A 17,800-nucleotide genomic window follows, 5' to 3' on the forward strand; every position below is an offset into this window, starting at 1 on the left:
TGTGAGAGTGAGTGTGTGAGTGAGGGTGTGAGAGTGAGTATGTGAGTGAGGGTGTGAGAGTGAGTGTGAGAGTGAGTGTGAGAGTGAGTGTGTGAGTGAGGGTGTGAGAGTGAGAGTGAGTGTGTGAGTGAGGGTGTGAGAGTGAGTGTGAGAGTGAGTATGTGAGTGAGGCTGTGAGAGTATGAGAGTGAGTGTGAGAGTGAGTGTGAGAGTGAGTGTGTGAGTGAGGGTGTGAGAGTGAGTGTGTGAGTGAGGGTGTGAGAGGGAGTGTGAGAGTGAGTATGTGAGTGAGGCTGTGAGAGTATGAGAGTGAGTGTGAGAGTGAGTGTGTGAGTGAGGGTATGAGAGTGAGTGTGAGAGTGAGTGTGTGAGTGAGGGTATGAGAGTGAGTGTGAGAGTGAGTGTGTGAGTGAGTGTGTGAGTGAGGGTGTGAGAGTGAGTGTGTGAGTGAGGGTGTGAGAGTGAGTGAGTGTTTTTAGGACTATTCCAGCAATATCAAGGGGGGATACATGAAATGGGCTTCACATGTGGGGAAACAATCTCAGGCCTTCGGTGTAAAGAATGAACGCTTTAACCTCCAGGCAAAGGCTGACTGATACTTGATCCCTAATATTGGTGATGGTCTGCATTCAACAAGTAATTTATCAAAACAACTATCATAAGTATTCTTGCTAGGCATCCCCCAAGATCAACTCCCCTCCTCTGTTTTCAGACAGTGCTACAGGTTGTACACAGCCCGGCAATACAAGGACGAAATGTTGAAGACAACCGTTCCAGAAATCCAGCGGACCAACCTGGCTAATGTCGTTCTGTTGCTGAAGTCACTGGGAGTTCAAGACCTGCTACAGTTCCACTTCATGGACCCACCCCCACAGGTAACTTTGATCATGGACCTACCCACACAGGAAACTTCCACTTCCTGGACCCAGCCCCACAGGTAACTTCAACTTCCTGGACCCACCCCCACAGGTAACTTTGATCATGGACCCACCCCCACAGGTAACTTTGATCATGGACCTACCCCCACAGGAAACTTCCACTTCCTGGACCAAGCCCCACAGGTAACTTTCACTTCCTGGACCTACCCCCACAGGTAACTTTGATCATGGACCTACCCCCACAGGAAACTTCCACTTCATGGACCTACCCCGACAGGTAACTTTGATCATGGACCTGCCCCCACAGGAAACTTCAACTTCCTGGACCAAGCCCCACAGGTAACTTCCACTTCCTGGACCCAGCCCCACAGGTAACTTTGATCATGGACCTACCCCCACAGGAAACTTCCACTTCCTGGACCCACCCCCACAGGTAACTTTGATCATGGACCTACCCCCACAGGAAACTTCCACTTCCTGGACCCACCACCACAGGTAACTTTGATCATGGACCTACCCCCACAGGAAACTTCCACTTCATGGACCCACCCCACAGATAACTTCCACTTCATAGACCTACCCCCACAGGTAACTTCCACTTCATGGATCCACCCCAACAGGTAACTTTCTCTTCATAGACCCACCCACACAGGTAACTTTGATCATGGACCTACCACGACAGGAAACTTCCACTTCCTGGACCCACCCCCACAGGAAACTTCCACTTCCTGGACCCACCCCACAGGGTAACTTTCTATTCATGGACCCACCCCCACAGGTAACTCTGATCATGGACCTACCCCCACAGGAAACTTCCACTTCCTGGACCCACTCCAAAGGTAACTTCCACTTCCTGGACCCACCCCTACAGGTAACTTCCACTTCCTGGACCCACCACCACAGGTAACTTTGATCATGGACCTACCCCAACAGGAAACTTCCACTTCATGGACCCACCCCACAGATAACTTCCACTTCATAGACCTACCCCCACAGGTAACTTCCACTTCATGGATCCACCCCAACAGGTAACTTTCTCTTCATAGACCCACCCACACAGGTAACTTTGATCATGGACCTACCACGACAGGAAACTTCCACTTCCTGGACCCAGCCCCACAGGAAACTTCCACTTCCTGGACCCACCCCCACAGGGTAACTTTCTCTTCATAGCTCCACCCACACAGGTAACTTTGATCATGGACCTACCACCACAGGAAACTTCCACTTCCTGGACCCACCCCCACAGGAAACTTCCACTTCCTGGACCCACCCCACAGGGTAACTTTCTATTCATGGACCCACCCCCACAGGTAACTCTGATCATGGACCTACCCCCACAGGAAACTTCCACTTCCTGGACCCACTCCAAAGGTAACTTCCACTTCCTGGACCCACCCCTACAGGTAACTTCCACTTCATGGACCCACCCCCACAGGTAACTTTGATCATGGACCCACCCCCACAGGTAACTTCCACTTCATGGACCTCCCCCCACAGGTAACTTTCTCTTCATGGACCCACCCCCACAGGTAACTTCCACTTCATGGACCCACCCCCACAGGTAACTTTCTATTCATAGACCTACCCCCACAGGTAACTTCCACTTCATGGACCCACCCCCACAGGTAATTATCTCTTCATGGACCCATCCCCACAGGTAACTTTTGCTTCATGGGACTGACCTTTACTTAGAGACTGACCTTCAGTAAGAGACTGACCTTTACTTAGAGTTTGACCTTTAGTTAGAGACTGACCTTTACTTAGAGACTGACCACTAGTTAGAGATTGACCTTTAGTTAGGGCCTGACCTTTACTTAGATACTGACCTTTAGTTAGAGACTGACCTTCAGTAAGAGACTGGCCTTTACTTAGAGACTGACCTTTAGCTAGAGACTGACCTTTATTTAGGGACTTGCCTTCAGTAAGAGACTGACCTTTACTTAGGGACTGACCATTACTTAGAGACTGACCTTTAGCTAGAGACTGGCCTTTAGTTAGGGACTGGCCTTCAGTAAGAGACTGACCTTTACTTAGAGACTGACCTTTACTTAGAGACTGACCTTTAGAGACTGACCTTTAGTTAGGGACTGACCTTTAGTTAGAGACTGACCTTTACCTAGAGACTGACCTTTAGCTAGACACTGACCTTTACTGAGAAACTGACCTTTAGTTAGAGACTGACCTTTAGTTAGGGACTGGCCTTCAGTTAGGGACTGACCTTTAGTTAGAGACTGACCTTTAGTTAGGGACTGACCATTAGTTAGAGACTGACCTTTACTTAGAGACTGACCTTTAGTTAGGGCCTGACCTTTACTTAGAGACTGACCTTTAGTTAGAGACTGACCTTCAGTAAGAGACTGACCTTTACTTAGAGACTGACCTTTAGTTAGAGACTGACCTTTAGTAAGAGACTGACCTTTACTTAGAGACTGACCACTAGTTAGGGACTGGCCTTCAGTAAGAAACTGGCCTTTACTTAGAGACTGACCTTTAGCTAGAGACTGACCTTTATTTAGGGACTTGCCTTCAGTAAGAGACTGACCTTTACTTAGGGACTGACCATTACTTAGAGACTGACCTTTAGCTAGGGACTGGCCTTTAGTTAGGGACTGGCCTTCAGTAAGAGACTGACCTTTACTTAGAGACTGACCTTTACTTAGAGACTGACCTTTAGAGACTGACCTTTAGTTAGGGACTGACCTTTAGTTAGAGACTGACCTTTACCTAGAGACTGACCTTTAGCTAGACACTGACCTTTACTGAGAAACTGACCTTTAGTTAGAGACTGACCTTTAGTTAGGGACTGGCCTTCAGTTAGGGACTGACCTTTAGTTAGAGACTGACCTTTAGTTAGGGACTGACCATTAGTTAGAGACTGACCTTTACTTAGAGACTGACCTTTAGTTAGGGCCTGACCTTTACTTAGAGACTGACCTTTAGTTAGAGACTGACCTTTAGTAAGAGACTGACCTTTACTTAGAGACTGACCACTAGTTAGGGACTGGCCTTCAGTAAGAGACTGACCTTTACTTAGAGACTGACCTTTAGCTAGAGACTGACCTTTAGCTAGAGACTGACCTTTAGCTAGAGACTGACCTTTAGTTAGGGACTGGCCTTCAGTAAGAGACTGACCTTTACTTAGAGACTGACCTTTACTCAGAGACTGAACTTTAGTTAGAGACTGACCTTTACTTAGATACTGACCTTTACTTAGAGACTGACCTTTAGTTAGAGACTGACCTTTAGTAAGAGAATGACCTTTAGTTAGAGACTGACCTTTAGTTAGAGACTGACCTTTACCTAGAGAATGACCTTTAGTTAGGGACTGGCCTTCAGTTAGGGCCTGACCTTTACTTAGAGACTGACCTTTACTTAGAGACTGACCTTTAGCTAGAGACTGACCTTTAGTTAGGGACTGACCATTAGTTAGAGACTGACGTTGCGTTAGGGACTAACCTTTACTTAGGGACTGACCTTAAGTTAGGGACTGACCTTAAGTTAGGGACTGACCTTTAGTTAGAGACTGACCTTTAGTTAGGGACTGACCTTTAGTTAAAAACTGACCTTCAGTAAGAGACTGACCTTCAGTAAGAGACTGATCTTTAGTTAGGGACTGACCTTTAGTTAGTGACTGGCCTTTACTTAGGGACTGACCTTTGGTTAGAGACTGACCTTAACTAAGAGACTGACCTTTAGTTAGGGACTGACCTTTAGTTAGTGACTGACCTTTACTTAGGGACTGACCTTTAGTTCGTGACTGACCTTTACTTAGAGACTGACCTCTACTTAGAGACTGACCTTTACTTAGTGACTGACCTCTACTTAGAGACTGACCATTAGAGAAGAAGCATGCACAAACAGTTCTGTCATTCATGTTTGGGAAACATAAGAAACATAAACAATTCAACAAGTCGAGTGTATCCAGCAATACTCTCCCTCGGATTCAGGAGAGCTGCTGACCCTGGTACATCTAGTTTGTTTTTTATCCCGTGAAGCTTAACTATGAAACATACAGAGACAAGTTAACAAGAAATATAGTGTCGTTGTTTTTGTTTTTGAGGACAACATCTTGAACTCGATGTACCAGCTGTGGATCCTGGGTGCCCTGGACAACACCGGGGCCCTGACGCCCATGGGGCGCAGCATGGTGGAGTTCCCCCTGGACCCCGCCCTCTCCAAGATGGTCATCGTCTCCCTGGAGATGGAGTGCAGCGCCGAGATCCTGGTAGGTATGTGAGTGAGTGAGTGAGTGAGTGAGTGAGTGAGTATGGTTTTACATCACTTTTAGAAATATTCCAGCAATATCAGGGCGGGGGACATCAGAAATGGGCTTCACACATTGTACCAATTAGTGCATTAGTGTTGTATAGCTCTCAGTATTGTCTTCACAACAGTTAAACAGTTAGGTTGGCAAGTATCTTGCACAGCACTCTGTCACACAGGGTACCTAGTAGGTGCATTAGTGTTGTGTAGCTCTCAGTATTGTCTTCACAACTGTTAAACATGTTGGTTAGCATCTTGCACAGCACTCAGTCACACAGGGCACCTGGTAGTGTCTCAACCAACATTTAAGGAGTTATGTTAGTTAGCATCTTGAACAGCGCTCAGTCACACAGTTGTTTGATGGGTACCTGGTAGTGTCTCAACCAACATTTAAGGAGTTATGTTAGTTAGCATCTTGAACAGCGCTCAGTCACACAGTTGCTTGATGGGTACCTGGTAGTGTCTCAACCAACATTTAAGGAGTTATGTTAGTTAGCATCTTGAACAGCGCTCAGTCACACAATTGTTTGATGGGTACCTGGTAGTGTCTCAACCAACATTTAAGGAGTTATGTTAGTTAGCATCTTGCACAGCGCTCAGTCACACAGTTGTTTGATGGGTACCTGGTAGTGTCTCAACCAACATTTAAGGAGTTATGTTAGTTAGCATCTTGCACAGCGCTCAGTCACACAGTTGTTTGATGGGTACCTGGTAGGGTCTTCACTAACCTTAAGATGGTTATGTTGGCCAATATGTTGAACATCATTTAGTCACAGTCAACTGAGAGACATTGCTGACACTTCAGGACTGAGAAACATCATTAAAGCTGTGTCTGAGTGGTGTATCCATGTTAAACTGTGGCATGGTATGTCAGTATACTGTGTCTGAGTGGTGTATCCATGTTAAACTGTGGCATGGTATGTCCGTGGGCTGGTCAGTATACTGTGTCTGAGTGGTGTATCCATGTTAAACCGCGGCATGGTATGTCCGTGGGCTGGTCAGTATACTGTGTCTGAGTGGTTTATCCATGTTAAACCGCGGCATGGTATGTCCGTGGACTGGTCAGTATACTGTGTCTGAGTGGTTTATCCATGTTAAACCGCGGCATGGTATGTCCGTGGGCTGGTCAGTATACTGTGTCTGAGTGGTGTATCCATGTTAAACCGCGGCATGGTATGTCAGTGAGCTGGTCAGTATACTGTGTCTGAGTGGTGTATCCATGTTAAACTGTCGCATGGTATGTCAGTGGGCTGGTCAGTATACTGTGTCTGTGTGGTGTATCCATGTTAAACTGTGGCATGGTATGTCAGTGGGCTGGTCAGTATACTGTGTCTGAGTGGTTTATCCATGTTAAACCGCGGCATGGTATGTCCGTGGGCTGGTCAGTATACTGTGTCTGAGTGGTGTATCCATGTTAAACTGCGGCATGGTATGTCAGTGAGCTGGTCAGTATACTGTGTCTGAGTGGTGTATCCATGTTAAACTGCGGCATGGTATGTCAGTGGGCTGGTCAGTATACTGTGTCTGAGTGGTTTATCCATGTTAAACCGCGGCATGGTATGTCCGTGGGCTTGTCAGAGCTCCAGATAAGCTTTTGGTTTTGTGGGTATTTTACCCATGCATTTTAAAATCATTGGGTATGAGTAATTCTATCTGGGTATTCAAATTTCTGTTACCCACTAGTTTTTACACATGTGGGTATTCAAGTTAAATATTTAAAAACACTATTAACCTAGTCCCTGCAAACTGGTGTCGTGTGTGTTCGAGAGCTTTATAGGACTCAAATATACCTTGATACTTCCACAAGATGGCAAATGATCATGATGTAACTGTCATCGTGGAGTTTGGCAAGGTTGACGGAATGCCCGTATATAATTTCAAAATAAGTTGCTGATTTGCTAATAGAATACGCAGGGTTACTTCACAATATTTTGATGATACGCACAAGTTTTATTTTTGTAGCGTATCTCTAATGTTCGTTGCGTATTTGATACGCTTGGATTTTATTTTACTGTGTATTTCTGCATTTCTGATGCGTATTTTACGTAGATACGCATCATATCTGGAGCTCTGACTGGTACTATAAAACTAGCATTGGCATCATTAATCCGTACAAGTACAAGCAGCCGCACACCCACACATGAAATAGACCCTGTATTCAGAAGGCTTTTGTCCCAATACATTTAACACTGTGTAACCTGTTCACCTCATTCAGGAAAACATCTTGACAATACACTTCCATAATGATGCTCTCTTGTTTATTTACAAACTGTGCATGTTATTTACAAACCTATGTCTACATTCTGGGAACATGTTTAGACATGGGAAGGGCATATATATATCTCCAGATCCAGAGTGTGTAAAGTGTTGTAATGGTGATCATCACGTCGCCCCTTGCCCTGCAAACTGTGACCTCCTGCCACTCGTCTGTAGCACAGTTACCATGGTAACAGGGCTGTGTATTGACCTGGATTTTGTATTGCAAAATATTGCCATACTTTTACCTGTATTGCAATACATTACTGATTTACTTGGCTCACCATTTTGTATCCCAGCAACGATCAAGGGAAATAATACGGTCACATGGTAGCGCAAGCGTGTGACACCTTTGTTATGCTCTTGCAATAGAGAGTTCCCGAATGGGCTATTGCTGTGAGGAGCTTTTAGACACGATGTGACACACTAATTGATAAAAAGATCATCAGAGGCAAGTTGTATCAGAAAGATGCTATTTTCCATCTCCATATCGATTAGGAACACATAAATATACTTATTTATATTGCACCAATGGTTTACAAACATTTGCTCAATAAACCGGTGTACCAGTAATACCGCACGTCCTTACATTGTAACCTTGTGGGAGGTGTCAACGCGCATGTTAACGGGGAATTGGCTCTTGGGGAAATCAAGGACAAAATCGACATCACTGCTCAGGAACGTTTTATGCACAACATGTAAACAATAAACAACAAATACAAATACACAATGAGCGGAATACCTGCTCTGACAACACAAACACAGCAATGATCAGACCTTCCAGCTCAGGCAGACATGAGGTGAGTGCAGCAAGCTCCAGCTCAACCTCAGGACGTTTCCTACGAGCAGCACATCCTGCTCGAGGTCATCCCGACACCAGCACTCGGAATACCGAGCTGACTAACAGTGTAATGATAACACATATATAGTAATGAACAACAATGGACAGACAAAGAGACAATGATGTTGCTCTGGACATGGGACATATGGGCGTGATGAACTGACACAGCTCAGTGGATGATCAATTGATGCAACAAATGTCATACTATAATTTAACAGTAATTAACGGGAAGTGATATGGTAGCCCAGGTTGGCTGACAGTCAATATACAATGAAATGTTGGTGAGAATTAAAAATGGGGATTAGCGCCTTTAGGTAATGGCAATTTAGTTATGGAGACATATACATGTCATGGCTACAGGATAATTATCCCCCTCCCAACAAAGTTGGTGGGGGATATAGAAACGGGCTCTGTCTGTCCGTCCGTCACGTTTCGTTTCCTCATAAACCGTTCAAATTTTTTCCATGAAACTTAACAGGTCTGTCAAGTCTGTAAAGGTTAGGGTTTGTTTAGATTTAAGTATGTCATAAATTCGGTAACAGGGGTGGGGGGGATATATATAGCCACGTTAGTGGCAAACTCTTGTTCGCCTTTGGAATCAAATGTTCTTCAGACAATGGTTGTCCCAAATGAGTCGCTATGACAGAGGTACTACTGTCAAGTGAGACTAGGGCCCCATTCCTCAAAGCGATCTTTGCACTACGACTGTCGTATGTCTGTGTTAAAGTATGGGAGTTACGTTCCCCTTAGCGTTACGATAGCTTTGTAGAATGGACCCCACCTGAGAGGTTTTACTGTTGAATTGTAAGACAAGATAGCTTTGTAGAATGGACACTGTTAACGTTTGGGAGTTATGACCACCTTAGTGTTATGATAGCTTTATAGAATGCACCCCACCTGAGAGGTTTTACTGTTGAATTGTAAGAAAAGGGTTTTACAGTTGAATTGTAAGACAAGGGTTTTACCGTTGAATTGTAAGACAAGTGTTTTACAGTTGAATTGTAAGACAAGGGTTTTACAGTTGAATTGTAAGACAAGGGTTTTACAGTTGAATTGTAAGACAAGGGTTTACATTTGAATTATAAGACAAGGGTTTTACAGTTGAATTGTAAGACAAGGGTTTTACAGTTGAATTGTAAGACAAGGGTTTACATTTGAATTGTAAGACAAGGGTTTTACAGTTGAATTGTAAGACAAGGGTTTACATTTGAACTGTAAGACAAGGGTTTTACAGTTGAATTGTAAGACAAGGGTTTACATTTGAATTGTAAGACAAGGGTTTACATTTGAATTGTAAGACAAGGGTTTACATTTGAATTGTAAGACAAGGGTTTACATTTGAATTGTAAGACAAGGGTTTTACAGTTGAATTGTAAGACAAGGGTTTTACAGTTGAATTGTAAGACAAGGGTTTACATTTGAATTGTAAGACAAGGGTTTTACAGTTGAATTATAAGACAAGGGTTTTACAGTTGAATTGTAAGACAAGGGTTTACATTTGAATTGTAAGACAAGGGTTTTACAGTTGAATTGTAAGACAAGGGTTTACATTTGAATTGTAAGACAAGGGTTTACATTTGAATTGTAAGACAAGGGTTTACATTTGAATTGTAAGACAAGGGTTTACATTTGAATTGTATAAACAGCGTTTCACTTGGCATCTGATGTTGATTATTGACATGGTAAATGTATAAACTTGACATGAAAACTTCCTGACTTGAATGGAATCTGCACCTCACAGATACAGTGTTTAGAATACCCACCTTCCCAACAGTCCGTGGCTATGTAGATCTATTTAGCTGACGGACAGTCAGTTTTCAAAGGGTTGCATGCCCGGTGGTCACGCTATTATTGTATTCCCTAAATTACCTAAGCATTCTATATTTAATTCAATGTAAGAGCTACCGGTAAATTAACTGTAAACGTTAATCACATTATTGATGAAGTTACTAAGCTGATAATCCACAAGTTAGTAAACAGTACTATTCTCATGTGTACTGTTGTTTAGTCATTGTTACTTGTATAGTCTGGAGCATTGGGGACTGGCAACTCTCAATCTTGTCGGACTACTTGTATAGTCTGGAGCATTGGGGACTGGCAACTCTCTATCTTGTCGGACTGCTTGTATAGTCTGGAGCATTGGGGACTGGCAACTCTCTATCTTGTCGGACTGCTTGTATAGTCTGGAGCATCGGGGACTGGCAACTCTCTATCTTGTCGGACTGCTTGTATAGTCTGGAGCATTGGGGACTGGCAACTCTCTATCTTGTCGGACTGCTTGTATAGTCTGGAGCATCGGGGACTGGCAACTCTCTATCTTGTCGGACTGCTTGTATAGTCTGGAGCATCGGGGACTGGCAACTCTCTATCTTGTCGGACTGCTTGTATAGTCTGGAGCATTGGGGACTGGCAACTCTCTATCTTGTCGGACTGCTTGTATAGTCTGGAGCATTGGGGACTGGCAACTCTCTATCTTGTCGGACTGCTTGTATAGTCTGGAGCATTGGGGACTGGCAACTCTCTATCTTGTCGGACTGCTTGTATAGTCTGGAGCATTGGGGACTGGCAACTCTCTATCTTGTCGGACTGCTTGTATAGTCTGGAGCATTGGGGACTGGCAACTCTATCTTGTCGGACTGCTTGTATAGTCTGGAGCATTGGGGACTGGCAACTCTCTATCTGACTGAACCAGGGGAAATTTGATACACCGACATATGTCATGGTTTGTATTGTACCTCGTGTTTCCCCAAGGACCCACGGGCAGATGATGAAGTGAAGCTTCACTGAGAACGCGAGAACAGGTCCTATATATACAAAGCATCATTACTGAGAAGTGAATTAAAATCATAAAAAACATCTCATTTTCAAGTTCCCAGAGTGGAGATCAGTTGCATCTGGAGTGAACCATTTTACATCCCCACTGACTGTTACTTGTCAGGTATTGCATGTAGATGGATTAAACCAGCGATTTTGTTCAGGCATAATTTGGGTAGCTGTCCCAATCATGTTCAATCTTGCATATTTTATTGTTTTAAATTTTCCAGTTCCATTAAAGCTTCCAATCTGTGCGACATGGGTCTAAACAGCATGTTGTTCTCCTGTTCATCACACCGTCAACATTCTCGCACCTATGGAGGGAGGCTTGTACACATGTTCATGGTTGACACCCTGCATGGGTCTAAACAACATGTTGTCCTCCTGTTCATCACACCGTCAACATTCTGGCACCTATGGAGGGAGGCTTGTACACATGTTCATGGTTGACACCCTGCATGGGTCTAAACAACATGTTGTCCTCCTGTTCATCACACCGTCAACATTCTCGCACCTATGGAGGGAGGCTTGTACACATGTTCATGGTTGACACCCTGCATGGGTCTAAACAACATGTTGTCCTCCTGTTCATCACACCGTCAACATTCTGGCACCTATGGAGGGAGGCTTGTACACATGTTCATGGTTGACACCCTGCATGGGTCTAAACAACATGTTGTCCTCCTGTTCATCACACCGTCAACATTCTGGCACCTATGGAGGGAGGCTTGTACACATGTTCATGGTTGACACCCTGCATGGGTCTAAACAACATGTTGTCCTCCTGTTCATCACACCGTCAACATTCTCGCACCTATGGAGGGAGGCTTGTACACATGTTCATGGTTGACACCCTGCATGGGTCTAAACAACATGTTGTTCTCCTGTTCATCACACCGTCAACATTCTCGCACCTATGGAGGGAGGCTTGTACACATGTTCATGGTTGACACCCTGCATGGGTCTAAACAACATGTTGTCCTCCTGTTCATCACACCGTCAACATTCTGGCACCTATGGAGGGAGGCTTGTACACATGTTCATGGTTGACACCCTGCATGGGTCTAAACAACATGTTGTCCTCCTGTTCATCACACCGTCAACATTCTCGCACCTATGGAGGGAGGCTTGTACACATGTTCATGGTTGACACCCTGCATGGGTCTAAACAACATGTTGTTCTCCTGTTCATCACACCGTCAACATTCTCGCACCTATGGAGGGAGGCTTGTACACATGTTCATGGTTGACACCCTGCATGGGTCTAAACAACATGTTGTTCTCCTGTTCATCACACCGTCAACATTCTCGCACCTATGGAGGGAGGCTTGTACACATGTTCATGGTTGACACCCTGCATGGGTCTAAACAACATGTTGTCCTCCTGTTCATCACACCGTCAACATTCTCGCACCTATGGAGGGAGGCTTGTACACATGTTCATGGTTGACACCCTGCATGGGTCTAAACAACATGTTGTCCTCCTGTTCATCACACCGTCAACATTCTCGCACCTATGGAGGGAGGCTTGTACACATGTTCATGGTTGACACCCTGCATGGGTCTAAACAACATGTTGTCCTCCTGTTCATCACACCGTCAACATTCTCGCACCTATGGAGGGAGGCTTGTACACATGTTCATGGTTGACACCCTGCATGGGTCTAAACAGCATGTTGTCCTCCTGTTCATCACACCGTCAACATTCTCGCACCTATGGAGGGAGGCTTGTACACATGTTCATGGTTGACACCCTGCATGGGTCTAAACAACATGTTGTTCTCCTGTTCATCACACCGTCAACATTCTGGCACCTATGGAGGGAGGCTTGTACACATGTTCATGGTTGACACCCTGCATGGGTCTAAACAACATGTTCTCCTGTTCATCACACCGTCAACATTCTGGCACCTATGGAGGGAGGCTTGTACACATGTTCATGGTTGACACCCTGCATGGGTCTAAACAACATGTTGTCCTCCTGTTCATCACACCGTCAACATTCTGGCACCTATGGAGGGAGGCTTGTACACATGTTCATGGTTGACACCCTGCATGGGTCTAAACAACATGTTCTCCTGTTCATCACACCGTCAACATTCTGGCACCTATGGAGGGAGGCTTGTACACATGTTCATGGTTGACACCCTGCATGGGTCTAAACAACATGTTGTCCTCCTGTTCATCACACCGTCAACATTCTGGCACCTATGGAGGGAGGCTTGTACACATGTTCATGGTTGACACCCTGCATGGGTCTAAACAACATGTTGTCCTCCTGTTCATCACACCGTCAACATTCTGGCACCTATGGAGGGAGGCTTGTACACATGTTCATGGTTGACACCCTGCATGGGTCTAAACAACATGTTGTCCTCCTGTTCATCACACCGTCAACATTCTGGCACCTATGGAGGGAGGCTTGTACACATGTTCATGGTTGACACCCTGCATGGGTCTAAACAGCATGTTGACCTCCTGTTCATCACACCGTCAACATTCTGGCACCTATGGAGGGAGGCTTGTACACATGTTCATGGTTGACACCCTGCATGGGTCTAAACAACATGTTCTCCTGTTCATCACACCGTCAACATTCTGGCACCTATGGAGGGAGGCTTGTACACATGTTCATGGTTGACACCCTGCATGGGTCTAAACAGCATGTTGTCCTCCTGTTCATCACACCGTCAACATTCTGGCACCTATGGAGGGAGGCTTGTACACATGTTCATGGTTGACACCCTGCATGGGTCTAAACAGCATGTTGTCCTCCTGTTCATCACACCGTCAACATTCTGGCACCTATGGAGGGAGGCTTGTACACATGTTCATGGTTGACACCCTGCATGGGTCTAAACAACATGTTGTTCTCCTGTTCATCACACCGTCAACATTCTCGCACCTATGGAGGGAGGCTTGTACACATGTTCATGGTTGACACCCTGCATGGGTCTAAACAGCATGTTGTCCTCCTGTTCATCACACCGTCAACATTCTGGCACCTATGGAGGGAGGCTTGTACACATGTTCATGGTTGACACCCTGCATGGGTCTAAACAGCATGTTGTTCTCCTGTTCATCACACCGTCAACATTCTGGCACCTATGGAGGGAGGCTTGTACACATGTTCATGGTTGACACCCTGCATGGGTCTAAACAACATGTTGTTCTCCTGTTCATCACACCGTCAACATTCTCGCACCTATGGAGGGAGGCTTGTACACATGTTCATGGTTGACACCCTGCATGGGTCTAAACAACATGTTGTCCTCCTGTTCATCACACCGTCAACATTCTGGCACCTATGGAGGGAGGCTTGTACACATGTTCATGGTTGACACCCTGCATGGGTCTAAACAACATGTTCTCCTGTTCATCACACCGTCAACATTCTGGCACCTATGGAGGGAGGCTTGTACACATGTTCATGGTTGACACCCTGCATGGGTCTAAACAACATGTTCTCCTGTTCATCACACCGTCAACATTCTGGCACCTATGGAGGGAGGCTTGTACACATGTTCATGGTTGACACCCTGCATGGGTCTAAACAACATGTTCTCCTGTTCATCACACCGTCAACATTCTGGCACCTATGGAGGGAGGCTTGTACACATGTTCATGGTTGACACCCTGCATGGGTCTAAACAGCATGTTGTCCTCCTGTTCATCACACCGTCAACATTCTGGCACCTATGGAGGGAGGCTTGTACACATGTTCATGGTTGACACCCTGCATGGGTCTAAACAACATGTTCTCCTGTTCATCACACCGTCAACATTCTGGCACCTATGGAGGGAGGCTTGTACACATGTTCATGGTTGACACCCTGCATGGGTCTAAACAACATGTTCTCCTGTTCATCACACCGTCAACATTCTGGCACCTATGGAGGGAGGCTTGTACACATGTTCATGGTCGACACCCTGCATGGGTCTAAACAACATGTTGTCCTCCTGTTCATCACACCGTCAACATTCTGGCACCTATGGAGGGAGGCTTGTACACATGTTCATGGTTGACACCCTGCATGGGTCTAAACAACATGTTCTCCTGTTCATCACACCGTCAACATTCTGGCACCTATGGAGGGAGGCTTGTACACATGTTCATGGTCGACACCCTGCATGGGTCTAAACAACATGTTCTCCTGTTCATCACACCGTCAACATTCTGGCACCTATGGAGGGAGGCTTGTACACATGTTCATGGTTGACACCCTGCATGGGTCTAAACAACATGTTCTCCTGTTCATCACACCGTCAACATTCTGGCACCTATGGAGGGAGGCTTGTACACATGTTCATGGTTGACACCCTGCATGGGTCTAAACAACATGTTCTCCTGTTCATCACACCGTCAACATTCTGGCACCTATGGAGGGAGGCTTGTACACATGTTCATGGTCGACACCCTGCATGGGTCTAAACAACATGTTGTCCTCCTGTTCATCACACCGTCAACATTCTGGCACCTATGGAGGGAGGCTTGTACACATGTTCATGGTTGACACCCTGCATGGGTCTAAACAACATGTTCTCCTGTTCATCACACCGTCAACATTCTGGCACCTATGGAGGGAGGCTTGTACACATGTTCATGGTTGACACCCTGCATGGGTCTAAACAGCATGTTGTCCTCCTGTTCATCACACCGTCAACATTCTGGCACCTATGGAGGGAGGCTTGTACACATGTTCATGGTTGACACCCTGCATGGGTCTAAACAACATGTTCTCCTGTTCATCACACCGTCAACATTCTGGCACCTATGGAGGGAGGCTTGTACACATGTTCATGGTTGACACCCTGCATGGGTCTAAACAGCATGTTGTCCTCCTGTTCATCACACCGTCAACATTCTGGCACCTATGGAGGGAGGCTTGTACACATGTTCATGGTCGACACCCTGCATGGGTCTAAACAACATGTTGTCCTCCTGTTCATCACACCGTCAACATTCTGGCACCTATGGAGGGAGGCTTGTACACATGTTCATGGTTGACACCCTGCATGGGTCTAAACAACATGTTCTCCTGTTCATCACACCGTCAACATTCTGGCACCTATGGAGGGAGGCTTGTACACATGTTCATGGTTGACACCCTGCATGGGTCTAAACAACATGTTCTCCTGTTCATCACACCGTCAACATTCTGGCACCTATGGAGGGAGGCTTGTACACATGTTCATGGTTGACACCCTGCATGGGTCTAAACAACATGTTCTCCTGTTCATCACACCGTCAACATTCTGGCACCTATGGAGGGAGGCTTGTACACATGTTCATGGTTGACACCCTGCATGGGTCTAAACAACATGTTCTCCTGTTCATCACACCGTCAACATTCTGGCACCTATGGAGGGAGGCTTGTACACATGTTCATGGTTGACACCCTGCATGGGTCTAAACAACATGTTCTCCTGTTCATCACACCGTCAACATTCTGGCACCTATGGAGGGAGGCTTGTACACATGTTCATGGTTGACACCCTGCATGGGTCTAAACAACATGTTCTCCTGTTCATCACACCGTCAACATTCTGGCACCTATGGAGGGAGGCTTGTACACATGTTCATGGTTGACACCCTGCATGGGTCTAAACAACATGTTCTCCTGTTCATCACACCGTCAACATTCTGGCACCTATGGAGGGAGGCTTGTACACATGTTCATGGTTGACACCCTGCATGGGTCTAAACAACATGTTCTCCTGTTCATCACACCGTCAACATTCTGGCACCTATGGAGGGAGGCTTGTACACATGTTCATGGTTGACACCCTGCATGGGTCTAAACAGCATGTTGTCCTCCTGTTCATCACACCGTCAACATTCTGGCACCTATGGAGGGAGGCTTGTACACATGTTCATGGTTGACACCCTGCATGGGTCTAAACAACATGTTGTCCTGTTCATCACACCGTCAACATTCTGGCACCTATGGAGGGAGGCTTGTACACATGTTCATGGTTGACACCCTGCATACCTACTCAGTAGTCATTTTACAGGACGCTGGTTATACAGGACACTGGTTATACAGGACACTGAATATTCAGGATACCAAATATTTAAAATAAAAAAAAGAGTATTCAGGATACTGGTTATGCAGGACAGTGATCATACAGGATTCTGGTTATACAGGACACTGGTTATATAGAACATAAGTTATACAAGACATTAGTTATACAGGACACTGAGTATTCAGGACACTTATGCAGGATACTGGTTATACGGGACACTGAGTATACCAGATACTGGTTACACTGGACGCCGATCATACATAACTAATTATACAGGACAATTGGTTATTTTGGACAGTTGGTGATAAATGACACTGAGCAGTCCAGACACTGCTTTCACAGGACAGTAATTGCACAGGACACTGATTATTCAAGACAGTAATTATACAGATTCTTATTATATACAGTCAAGTCTTGTTAATCCGACAATCTGCTTTATCCGACACTAATGATGGGAGCCGATTAAATCAGTGCTATTTAGACTTGTCACTTTCAATGACATGTGGAAAAGCATGGTGGGGTATAAGGGATTTATTCTGCATCTCAGACATCCATGTGCAGCCTGTCTTGTTCATGGTGGGATATAAAGGATGTATTCTGCATCTCAGACATCCATGTGCAGCCTATCTTGTTCATGGTGGGGTATAAAGGATGTATTCTGCATCTCAGACATCCATGTGCAGCCTGTCTTGTTAATGGTGGGCCAGGTGGGGTATAA

The 17,800-nt window shown here is 45.5% G+C and overlaps 1 protein-coding gene across 1 annotated transcript in view; it reads left to right on the forward strand.

Annotated features, from left to right (window-relative positions):
• The window catches only part of LOC139454590 (pre-mRNA-splicing factor ATP-dependent RNA helicase PRP16-like), a 142,746-nt gene that overhangs the window by 64,550 nt on the left and 60,396 nt on the right, over positions 1-17,800 (forward strand). Inside the window, exons 18-19 of the mRNA XM_071236400.1 lie at positions 713-875; positions 4,942-5,106. Coding sequence (XP_071092501.1) covers positions 713-875; positions 4,942-5,106 — 328 coding nt within the window. The remainder of the gene's footprint in view (positions 1-712; positions 876-4,941; positions 5,107-17,800) is intronic.

The sequence above is a fragment of the Haliotis cracherodii genome, unplaced genomic scaffold (genome assembly GCF_022045235.1).
Source record: "Haliotis cracherodii isolate W230 unplaced genomic scaffold, xgHalCrac1.p SCAF_10, whole genome shotgun sequence".
Lineage (NCBI taxonomy): Eukaryota > Metazoa > Mollusca > Gastropoda > Lepetellida > Haliotidae > Haliotis > Haliotis cracherodii.